We start from the raw sequence: 13,095 nt of genomic DNA on the forward strand, positions 1-13,095 counted from the left end.
ACAGTACATATCGAATAAAATTCAGAGCAAAATATTTACATATGTTACATTTGTACATAACATAACTTTATTTTAGATGGAGAGGTCAAATAAAGTGGCCGGTATAACTCCGCAGCACATCAAAATAAATGAAATGGGGCGTCCAGCGTGTTAAACACGCTCGACTGGTGTAAAAGCAACATTTGTTCAAACAAGGTAATTTGGTTACTTGTTGTACTTCAAAACTTGTAATTGCATAGTTCAGTACTAAACAGAATGGGCGTTATAACTAATGCTAATATCTGTTTGAGAACGTAAACTTTATCATTACAAAACTACTTGTCGAAAAGTACAGATCTTCATTGTCAAATGATGAATGCTTGAAAAAAAATATTATAAACTGCTAAAAGATGGTTTGTGTGATTTTTGATGCTCGCCTGTTTCAGTCCAAAATAGATCGCTTGGCTTTTGCTCTTCTCAAGGCTGAAGTGATGAGTCGTCGAGTGCAGGCTCAATGTTCAAGTTGCCAGGTGCATTCCCATACAGTTCTTCTATTTATGCGATTGTTTGAGTAAGTCCAATGCAGAGAAGACATCTCCAGTGTTTTGTCTTTTTGATGATAGATCACTGAATAACCCCACACATTTCCCCTCTAAATTGTGTATGTGCAGGTTTGGGATTGGGCAGTTCTCATGCAATTTAACAGCGAATTACTGTCATTATTTTCACACTCATTTTTTCATGAAGAATACAGCTCCGTTTGACAGTAAAATACTGTAAACAGTTTCAACAGTAAGTTACAGTTGGAAATACAGCAATAATACTGTCAAAACAACAAAAATCATTTACAGTGAATGTTTGACACTTTATAAGGAGTTTATAAGGAGTTGTGGTGTGAACAACAGGGAGTCTGAAAACACATCAACGCTAAGAGGACTAAAAAAAGAAACTGGGTGCTTTAAGTCCACTTACATTGTGAACACCAAAAACAGTAAGATCATTTGCTTCTGGTTTTCTTCTGGTTCACTTTAACTGAACTGGGATTGGTTAATTTATAAAGTACGGTAACACTTTACAATAAGGTTCCAGGACTCTACTATGGCGCATCCCTCCTCTTTCAAGGGTTATCGGCACCAGTGTAACACAGAACTGGCTTGACAATATAACTGATAGTTTAATTATGAACTTAACCAAAAAGGCAAACACACACACAGGTGTCGGACAGCTGTCGTAACTCTCTCTCTCTCTCTTGCACTGCCTTTATCCCTCTAGGGCTTCATCAGCCTAATTAGGGGCTGGGTGTGCGGAATCACGACCCGGCCCAACCCTCCGCCCTGCCACAATGTACTAACAATGAAAACATTCATTTTATTTAACTAACATTAACAAATAATAACAAATGCTGTAAAACATATATTGTTCATGATATTTAATGCATTAACTAATGTTAACAAATGGAACCTTTTTCAAAGTGTTACCAAAAGTACTATATGTGAAACCACCCCTACACAAACAAGCACCACGCACTTTGCCTTCTAGTTATATGTTGATTCTGTGAACTTTTCGCTGTCTATACTCCACCTCAGATGCTACAAACCCAGCCGTTTTCATTTTAGCAGTCAGACACGATGCTGGTTTTGTGACTGGTTAGCGCCAAAGTAATTGATGCATGCAATCACAAATTGGTTCCCCGCCTAAACTTTGGGCCTATTATTTCATTAGATAAAGCCACATTCTGTGTGCCAAAATCATTTTTTGTGTCCAACAAGGAATTAAAATCCCTTTAAAGCTCACTACCAGGCAACATTACAAAAGGGGGAGATGTTCTCTCTGATAAATATAGCCTTTGATGTGAGTAATATGTATGCAATGTGCCAAATATACAGATGTGAGTTTGACTTGCTTATGAGAAAATAAACCTTGCTTGCATATATAATTAGACGTAAGTGTATATAATTGGTTATGCATGTGCCAGCGTAAGAATGATGTTTGTCTGTGTGTTTGTGTATGTGTGTGTGTGTGTGTGTGTGTGTGGGTGTGTGTGTGTGTGTGCGTGTGTGCTCGACTCTCAAGTCCCACAGATTCGTCTTTCTAGCCATGTTGAATCCTCTTTCCTTATCAGAGCAGCGCAGGCTGCATCAGGCTCTCCTTGCTATGACAGAGGCTACAACAATAGGCATGCGATACTGCTGCTTAGTGCTGCGTTTCGGAGGGGAAACCTGCCACGGGCACAGATTAACAACACACACACACATACACATTCACTCTCTCTCTTCCAAACACACACACACGTCCCCACACTTCCCAGAAAATAGATTGCAGACCCCAAAACAAAACATTTTTCAAAAAGGCCCAGCTCTTGATTAATGAAGTAATGACAAGAAGAAAAATATAATTTCAGTCTGGACAAAAAAAATCCCACTAACACTTGTTCAAGTTTAGGACGAGAATGATAAAGAGGACGAGTAGAAAGAAGAGGAGAAGATAAAGCAGGATGATGGCTGAAGTTATTCCTCGTGCTCTTGTGGTACACTGGTTTTCTTTTAAATTACAGCATTAAAACATTAGAGAAGTCCACCAGTCACAGAAATGCTCTCTACCAACTGTAAATGAAGACAAGACTGCAACAGGGCCGGACCATTTTTTTTTTTTTTTGTAGCTCTCTTGGTTCTGAATCTATTTTTGCCATTCATTTTTTTTCCCCCTGTAGTGATTTCAAAAGAATAATCATAAAGGAGTTCTAAGCCATGAAACAAACCAACCAGCTCTGAGGTGAACCACATGATTACACACTTTAATTTCATCCAAAAAGTATTCAAAAATCTGAAAAAATTTAAAAAGTACAAAACTGTGAACTTAACATCTTTAATGAGGGAATGAACAACAAAGCCATGGAGCATTTTGAATGACATAATCAAATTAAAAACAATGGAAAAATATAAAACTACTGATTTAAAGTAGTTGATTTTAAGTATAGAAACAATATATATTTCAATTATGTTGCAAAATATTCATATATATGCAAATATACTGTATAAGTAGCTTGAGAGTACAAATATGATTGTCCTTCACAGTGCACCATGGGAGTGTGCGGTCATTGCAGAGCTCTTTTGGTGCTGTTTGTTGGCCGGGATTCTCTACTTGGTAGCTCTTTTCTCTTCAGAATCATGGATATTGTAGTTCTTTTCCAAGGAATTTCCCTATTAAACATGAGGTTGAAACTACACACATAAATAAAGCTAAATAACTGAACTAATGGCTTCAACAGAAGCAAATTCCATCGCTTAATCTCTGAGATAATGGTAGGTCTGTCTTTAAAGGGTTATAAGTTATCGCTATCCATTAATTCCCCTATGGAAAAACTAATTAATATGATTATTACTTCTGGAAACAGCCTGTTGCGCTCTATAGCATGACATTTCTGCAGCCACGTCAACTCCAAGCAAGAAGCACAAAGAAACATCCACCAGCACTGTCTATACTGTTTGCACCAAAGATTGTTTGACTTATGGTTCACACTCAGTGTTGTCACATGAAACCTCCCCAGATGAGAACTGGCCACCATTCACTAGCCACCGTTAGTCACCATTCACTAGCCACCGTTAGTCACCATTCACTAGCCACCGTTAGTCACCATTCTCTTTTACTGTATGGCAAAAAGATGCAAAAGAAGTGAATGATGACTGAGGCTAAAGTTCTGTTTAACATCTCCTTTTGTGTTCCATTGAAGAAAGCTAGAGCATCATCAAGAGACATGCATCCTCTTTTATGAAGACAAAATGCTGCTGAGCAATTATCTATTATTAGATAATACATATGTGAGTGGTCCTCACATATGATCTATGTTAGAGAGTTTAATTGTGTGGCTTAAGCCACAGGCATAGAGGGGAACTTGTTTATCACAGCCTATTAACAAAGCTCTTTAATTAGTGTCAAGTTCATTCATTAGAACACAGAACAAAAAGCCATACTTAACAAACTGCAATCTTGGAAGAGGCCCCTAAATCTGTAGTTCATTATTAGCTTGTTTCCAAATAAATTAGCAACTGGACACTAGGCAGTGAGAGAGACAGAGAGCCACGGGCCGCAGTCAGGGTTGCGTCCAGGCCCGGTAATTACCGTGATGAAGACACCTGCTACTCAATAGCTTCGACCCAGACTGGCCTCCCGGACCACAGATGGCAGACATTTATGTCTGAGTGTCATTATTAATTTGTGTTAATTTGGTGGGGGTGAATGGGCTCGTCACTCACCTGCACTGGGGCTGCTGGGTAATTGGGCTCTAATAGCCTGATTGATCGGCAGTAGCGCAAGAGAGCAAAAACAGTTCGCTTGACTACCACTCCAGAGAGGAAGTGCTCTGTAGACACAGCAGTTTAAACATCCATCCGACACTGGCACCACAATGTATCTTAAATAAATTTGCAAGTCATTTGGTCACATTTCAAAGTTCTCTGTTAAAGCAGCTTGTCTCGAAAACGTCCGGATATTCCAAAGCTCTACACAACGAGTGAACCCAACAGAAAGGACTGGCTATCATATTTTATTTAGCTTCAATTATTTTAAAACCAATTTGTTTTAATCCTAAAGATATTTGCTGGATTTAACCTGCAATAAAAGAACCCATCTTAAACCTGCCCAAGCTGGTTTGTTAGTCTCAGTCAGTTTAATCTGGTTTAGTTGGTCTCCCAGCCTGACCAGCTGACAAGTGTCCAAACAAAACCAGCAAAAAAAAAAAGAAACCCAGCCTAACCACTTTGGGAGACCAGCTAACCACATTAAGCCACATTCATCTTAAACCACCCTAAGCTGTTTGTTTGTTTGTTTGTTTGTTTTTTAAATGAGTTGAAAAAAATGAGGTGTAGCTGGTCTCCCAACCTGACAAGGGCCCAAAACCCTTCTAAAACCAGCAAAACATACCAGATTACCAACTTGGCCAGGGTGGGAGACCAGCTAACTTAAATAAGCTGACATGCAAAAAGACCAGCAAACAACCTTGGTCTGTTTTTAGCAGTTTTTTTTATTTATATGTTTTTATTTTTTTCCAGCTGGGTTGAAAATAATTAGGTGTACTGTAGCTATTCTCCCAAACTGACAAGACCTCAGCCGGTAAAACGGACCTGTCTAACCAGGTTGGCCAGGGTGGGAGACCAGCTAATCACCTTAGGCTGTCTTGCAAAAGACCAGCTGAAACCAGCCCAGTTCGATTTGTTGTTCTTAGCTTGCTTAAGCTGGTTTTGCTGGTACCCAAGCCTGGCCAAGTTGATGTTTAGCTGGTCAACCTTGCTGAAATAAAAGGCAGCTTAAACTAGCTAAGACCAGCAAAGAATCTTGTGCTTGTTTTAGCAGCAGTGTTGAAAAAGGACTTGACTTTGAAAAAGCTATAGTTTAGCTGGTTTAGCTGGCTGGCCAGCTGGTCTCCCAACCTGACCAGCAGACAAGGTGCCAAATCCCCCTTTCTTAAAACCAGATAAACAGACAAGCCTAAACAGTTTAAAACTGTTTAACTTAATTTGTTGGTCTTCAGCTAGTCTAACTGTTCTTCCAGCCTGCACAGCTGACCAGGGATGGAGGAAAAAAAAATACCAGCAAAACACACCAGCCTAATGAGACTGGCCATGCTGAAAGACCAGCTAACAACCTTTGGATGCCCTGCAGCAAAAAAAAAAAAAAAAAAAAAATATATATATATACATATATATATATATATATATATATATATATATATATATATATATATATATATATATATATATATATATACAGCTTAAAATAGCCTGTTGGTTTGCTGGTCTTAGCTGGTTCCAGATATTAAGTGTCTAAACTCACTTCTGTCAAGCTTTGAAGGGAACTATTTCTGACCATGAGTACAAAATACAAACCATAATATCACCGTCTTCAAAATAACAGAGTCCACCGTAACTATAGATGATTCACTTTTCAAACAGTGGTGTGTTAAATCAATAACTCTCATATGATGATGAGATGACTCACTGAGTTGAGAATCATTTGGGTGAATCGTTTGAACGGAACAGAAGTGGACAGAGTCCAGGCTGGGGAGATTCATGCCTAAACACTCAAATAAACACAAACACAGCAGAGCATGGCATTGTAAACTCTCAGATGCCCTTGGTATCCACTGACTTCAACGGTACATCAGATGAGCGATGTGCCCTCTGCACTGATAAAACCTCATCATGTGGCTATCTCTGCCCTGCAGATGCCAAGATCTTCTGTCATGTGGCTCTTGCTCACTTTCTTTCTTTTCAGACTCTCTGGCTCCATTTACACCTGGCATTAACATCCGTCTCGGGTGATCTGATCTCAAAGCTGTTGTTGCTGGAAACAAGGGTCCAACCAGGGGTGTAAATGGGTTCCAAAGTGTTTTATGATCTAATCTCAAATGCAAAAGCATCCTGATTCATTCCAGACAACAACTAAATTGCTTCACACACATTATTCTGTGTGTACTTTCTAGGGGCAGTACAGAGGGAGGAAAACAGTTTGAAAACATAAAGGAAATATATATTTTTAATAAATTCATAAGTTATGCATTAAAGTAATCCCCTAGAAAAGGGCTTCAGAGTCCAAACTCCTTGAAGACTTTCCCTTACGTTTCTTAACAGGATAAATATGAGATTCATTACAATTTTTAATAAGTATTGCTTAATTAATCCACTTTCAAAATGGAATGTTAAATCCTAAAGGATTTCTCTATCTGCCTGTGTAGCTAGGTCAACACTCTTTTCTTTTTGCCTCTTTCTATATACGATGAAGCGAACATTTGGGCTGTAGTTAGATGTTCCAACTCTAGTAGATAGAATATCAGTCAAGTCTTTACTGTTAAAATATGCTAATTAAATGGTTAAAGCATGTCAAAGCTGTGTGTTTGAGGTCAATTTGACTCTGGGACTGTTGAAGAGCACTGGGTTAAGGTTGATATGTAACATACTTAACATCTGTGTGCATTCTGTAAACTTTCTAGTACATCAGTGTGCAAATGATGGACTTAAAAGGAAAATAAACCCCACCATTAATAATGAACAGGTTCACAGACTGATTTACAAACACTGAGACTCTGTTAAATGTGAAGTTTGTAATTTCTGAACCTCTAGCGGCATCAAACAATTGCACAGACAAGTTTCCAAACAGGTAACCCCACCCCAAATTCACGCCATTGTTCGAGTCATTTTGCTCAAACAGATTTCAGATTCAATTGGTGCATTGTCGTTAAGTAGCACAGAAATAACAGACTTCTCCTTTAAACACCAGCATTAATAAACTAGGGTTAAAGTACCTGAGCACTTCCATCTGTGTTCAGCTCAATTTTCCCCTCAAAAGGCCCCCAAGTGGTTCCGACAGGAAGCTGCTGGCGGCTGTGAATCCGTCGTTCTCCATCTTTGTTGAACAGGTCCAGCTCACCTATAAGATAGGACAGGACAGTAAGTCTTGTCACACAATAAATGATGTAAAATGATTATAAATACACATATGTTCAAAACATAATCAGATTGAATAAAAGTCATAATTACATTAACAATTCTTATGCCAAGGAATGTAGTTCATTAGCTTAACTGTCTAGAGACTACATTCTATTTGTAGACTCTAGACAGGCAAATGAAACTGTAATGAAGTCAAATTTGGTAAATGTTTCCTTTTTTCTCCAGGTAGGTACAGCTGCAAGCTAGAGATCTAAAATGGATTCTTCTAAAGGGGGCATAGTTACTCTACATTTACGTTTACATTTATGCATTTGGCAGACCTTTTAATCCAAAGCGATTTACATTGCACTTATTACAGGGACAATCCACCCCTTGCAACCTTGCACAAGGACACAATAGTGGTGGCTGTGGGTATCGTACCGGCAACCTTCTGCTTACCAGTTCTGTGCTTTAGCCCATTACGTCACCATCACTCCACTCTACAAGTGGGTGGGGTTACCACAAAAGGGGGCTGGGCCAAATCCAAAAGGAGGCAACTCCTCCACACATGGTTAGAGCAGGGAAATGGGTTAGGCCCAAGTCTCTCTCTCTATATCGCTATATTTTGCTGGCGGTTTGGTGCTCCCACCCCTTTTGGAGATCTGCCTGCAGGTATAGCCTTCTCTCTCTCTTTTTCTTTTATTACTTTTTTCTTTTATATTTTCCAAACAGATTTCACAGAAACAGAACATTACAGATGGCTGTGGCTCAGTTGGTAGAGCGGGTCGCCCACTAATCGCAGCGTTGATGGTTCCAATCCACATGACTCCACATGCCGAAGTGTCCTCGGGCAAGAAACTGAACCCCAAGTTGCTACCAGCAACACTTTATGTTGCTCAATGGCAGGCTTGCATATGTGTGAATGTGTATGAATGTGTAAAGTGCTTTGAATACCGTAAAGGTTAAAAAGGCACTATATAAGTGCAGACCATTTACCACAGTAAACAGGGGACTTTCCTTAACCACCACCAGTGTGCAAGATCCACCTGGATGATGCGACGGCAGCCATAGTGTGCCAGTATGCTCACCACACACCAGCTATTGGTGGAGAGGAGAGAGTGGAGTGATAGAGCCAATTAATGAATGGGGATTATTAGGAAGCCATGATTGATAAGGGCCAATGGGGGGAATTTGGCAAGGACACAGGGGTTATACTCCAACTCTTTTCGAGAAGTGTTCTGGGATTTTTAATGATCACAGTCAGGACCTCGGTTTAACGTCTCATCCGATGGACGGGACAGTAGAATTTCATACAGACTCCAGCACCTGTTCTCGTAGTTGATGGAGGTCAGATGGTGCACATCAATCTGCTGTGATACTAACTCCTCTTGAAAGAATGTCCTTTGCTCTGTGATAAAACCTCACTGAGATGTTACAGGTGGCATGCAGGGCTCTATTTCTGTTTTTCCAGGAAGGGGCCGAGTTAATTAACCGCGTCATGGGATAGCACAGCCAGCCTCACAAGTTCCCCAAGCGCCGCTATCTAATCAGTTAAGATTTTGTGTGCTTATTTTAGGGTAGTGATTAATCAAACAGTTATTATAATGGACTGCTTGGTTATGACTCTCGTCTCGGAAAGGTCATGGGGCTCTTGACATGAGGATCTTGAGTGCAGACTTCCGCCTGGATTTCATGGTGATGCAGAGAGGTTTTAGGGCTGACCTGTGACTGAGTAAGATTTATCCCTCAGAGCTTGAGTGCTATCTGCTTTATCTTCCCATGAGCATCCTGTTTGGATGTGTCATAGCACTCATACCAACACAAGGGCTTTTTATCGGGAGACAGGGACTGAGAATCTGTATGCTGTATGAACGTACTCACAACACTTATTTCTATATCCTGAACCGATCCATGGCTCAGTCTAAAACTTTATGAGCTGCCTTGATGCAATATGATCACACGGGAAATCAACATGTTGCTAATGTATGTTTCGGTACCCTGAAATTGTCCTCGATCTGCCAAATTACTGACAAGCAGGCATCTCCCATAAGACATCTATTCATCATTTCAATGCATTTACCTTTTCCTGTTGTACGACTTGAAGAGTGCTGTGCGAGTAGCTTCAGAGATACGGGTTCTGGTCCCATGGAAACAAGGAAGTAATCACGTTCACATAAACAATGTGACTGTGATTCAGTTTCCTTTTCTGTCTAAAATAAAAATGTTACTCCACTGATGGATATGTTTAGGGTTGGTTTTGGGGCATATGATTAATAACCTTTTGCATTTCTCATTTACCAAAAGAAAATACAACTCTCTTTTGCAGCCTATCTGTGGACATTTTAACCACAAACTAGAGCCCATACGTTCAGCAATACTTTCAGCTTCGGACACTGGGGCAGTGGTGTGAATTTTGGTACACACAGACCAATTTCAGCAGCAGAACTTTAGACCTACTATTGCTGAATTCACAGTGAGATCAGTCTACTTGCCTGGATATACTTGCCACATATGGCCTGGATTCTCACGATCCTTACAGGATCCAACAGAATGGAACACAAACATTTTGAGACATGTTTTTAAATGTTAAGCTTCTTTTAACATAACAAGTGACCTTAAAAATTTGGCACACATGTCGTGAGATGTTGAAGAAGCTGTCAGATGCATCACAAAGGTCAAAGATGTCTGTCTAGCGCATGTTTATGTGGTAAAAAAAAAAAAAAACAGAAATAATTGATTGTTGATTTTGTTATCTTGGACAAATTTGAGAAAAGTTTGAGACACGTTGACATATCTTCTAAAACTCCACAGATGGCGCTTCAAGCTAGAAATTTCAAAAGTCTCAATTTGTTCTCCTTTTATCATTGCTGTCTAGAAGAAATAATTGAGATATTAAAGAGATATAATTTGCGATTTTTCTTTTCTACAGGTTTGACTATGGTCAGACAACACCACTCAAACATAAAGGTCTTTAAGGAGCACAACACGTCTTGTGATCTGTGGTAAATAAAAGCTGGTTCTGAGATGATCTTCTGCATGCTCTTTGTTGGCTGAAAGCACTACAGCAGAGACTGAACTTTAAAATGACCTATTCGACTGTGTTTTTCACTGCAGATATCAGCTGTTTATCTGTAACATGCTAGCCTGCTTGTATGGGAACTCCCCTGCAACTGAATAAACAACGCTGTATCTCTAATCCCAGTCATTTGCTAAATATCAAAACAAAGAGACTTTAGTAAGTGAAAACTACAGAGGTACCACTTTCAAAAAAAGTTTCCATGGTATTTTCATTGCTTTTTCAACAGGTGTTATGGTATCACAGTACTAGGGGCTTTTGGACAGGTGTTAAATAAATATTCCGGGTTCAGTACAAGTTAAGATGAATCAAAATATTTTGTGGCATAATATTAATCTCCACAAAAACGTATTTAGATTTGTCCCTCTTTTGTTCACAAAAAAGCAAACATTTTGCTTTTATTAAGGCACTTAAAATGCAAGTGAATGGGGCCAATCCATAAACATAGAAAGAAGCTGTTTTTAAAAGTATAGCCACAAGACGTAAACAACATGTGTGTTAACATGATTTTAGTGTGATTGAAATCAGGGATTTTCCAGCATTACGGCATTTTCCAGATTACAGGGCTGCTGTTACACCAACATGATAACGTAATTGTAATATTGGATAGAACGTTACGCAGACGTTTAGAGGGCAATTTTATCAGTAAAATCACATGCACACACCGTCACTTTGTCCCGTGCTATTTGTGCCGGGGCGGCTGTGGCTCAGTTGGTAGAGCAGGTCGGCCAATAAATCGCAGGGTTGGTGGTTCGAATCCCAGCCCACGTTTGGACAAGACACTGAACCCCAAGTTGTTCCCAATGGCAGGCTAGCACCTTGAATGGCAGCTCTGCCACCATTGGTGTATGAATGTATGAGTGAATGAGTCACAGTGTAAAGCGCTTTGAATACCGTAAAGGTTAAAAAGGCGCTATATAAGTGCAGACCATTTACCATTTATTTTGTTACCGACAAAGTGAAAATGCTTAAATCTTAAAAAAAAAAAATATTTGCCATCTCAAGTTTCCATTCAAATGGCCTTTTATCGATAAAAATGGTGTGCGTGATAACTTCATGCTAGTTTTGGTACTAGTGGGTAGAGTATATACATACATACATACATACATACATACATATACATATATACATATATATATACATATATATATATATACATATATATATATATATATATACATATATATATATACATATATATATATATATATATATATATATATATATATATATATATATATATATATATAAATAAAGGGAAGGGACGTGTCAAAATAATTTTGTCCGGAAAACTACATTACGCCACAAATGCTTGAGTGAACTTACCTTGTACTGAACCGAGAAAATTCCTTTAAGGAAATACCATTGTTTTTTGGACCAGTGTTATAGTAATACCATGGTTATTACTGTTCCAAAACAATTTTGGTTTAGGCCAATCAGAGTGTTAAAATATATTGGTTATTGGCATTTTCTTCAAACTAATAGAATCGGTGCACCCCAAATAGCTACAAATAATAAATATTTCTAACCAAACTGTTTAAATTGTGAACAGTTACACATCTATTCAATACCATGGTAATCATTCAGTACCTTGGTAGATATCAAACTGCCATGGTATTATTATCTGACATCATCAGTGTGCCATGGTATGGTACCCCCAGAGTACTTTTCTGTTGAGGTCTGAAACAGCTTGTGCAAAAAGTTAAAAAGAAAAATGCACTGATTCAAAGAATGATTACGTTATTTTCTGCAACCTGCGATCATACTAATGCCTTCACTCCTTGTTATGGAGCTCAGCAGCGATAGTGGGAGAATTTTGGGGGATGGGGGGTCTCTCTGAAGCCTGTCACGTTCCTGCCAGCCTGTTGGATGGTGGGGAACCTCATTAAAGGAAAATAATTAAGCATTGGAGCGCAGCTGGTCCACATCACAGGCAGGCTAAATCTATGCTAGCCCACCACCGCTTGATGTGTTCTGTCCCATTCTGATAAGACCTTGTAGCCTTTCGCCATGATCGTGCAAATTTCTCTTTAGCCCTACCTGACACTTTCGTCGAAGTCTTCCAGGCATACCTCACTGTGGTGGAGTGTACAAATTTATATATATATTTTTTGGGTGGGTTTCTTAGCAAGTGTATGAGGAGGGCGGATGTGTAGGTAGCATGAGGATATCCCGCCTAGCCTAAATAGGAAGCATCCAAATTGAACGTAATCTCAGAAGTGAACAATTGGTAACGTGCTACATAGGCAGCAACGCTTTCGTTATACAAATGGCACTAATTTGTGAAATGCACAATTAATTGACTAACGATTTATGTCAGTAGAGCATGTTGCTGGAGTATTGTGTGAGGTACCTAATAAGCAGATCTATTTTAAGATTTAAGGCCATATAAGAAAAAGTATAGTTCATATACTGTAGTATGGCATATAGGTATATATTCAACTATAATTTGGGGAATATATAGCCGATGTTACATCTATGAAAACGATATGGAAATATTTTTGATGTACTTTTAAATATATGTGGCATTTATGTTCAAGTATGTGACTTTTATATTAGTGAAAACCCCCCATGACATAAATATTAGATTATAACCATACATGAATATGCATATTATAT

At 38.9% G+C, this 13,095-nt stretch overlaps 1 protein-coding gene across 1 annotated transcript in view; it reads right to left on the minus strand.

The window, feature by feature from the left end:
• zfpm2a (zinc finger protein, FOG family member 2a) overlaps positions 1–13,095 on the minus strand; it is a 213,315-nt gene that overhangs the window by 97,476 nt on the left and 102,744 nt on the right. Inside the window, exon 4 of the mRNA XM_052146270.1 lies at positions 7,277–7,401. Within this exon, the coding sequence (XP_052002230.1) occupies positions 7,277–7,401 (125 nt within the window). The remainder of the gene's footprint in view (positions 1–7,276; positions 7,402–13,095) is intronic.

The sequence above is a fragment of the Xyrauchen texanus genome, chromosome 17 (genome assembly GCF_025860055.1).
Source record: "Xyrauchen texanus isolate HMW12.3.18 chromosome 17, RBS_HiC_50CHRs, whole genome shotgun sequence".
In the NCBI taxonomy this organism is placed as follows: Eukaryota; Metazoa; Chordata; class Actinopteri; order Cypriniformes; family Catostomidae; genus Xyrauchen; species Xyrauchen texanus.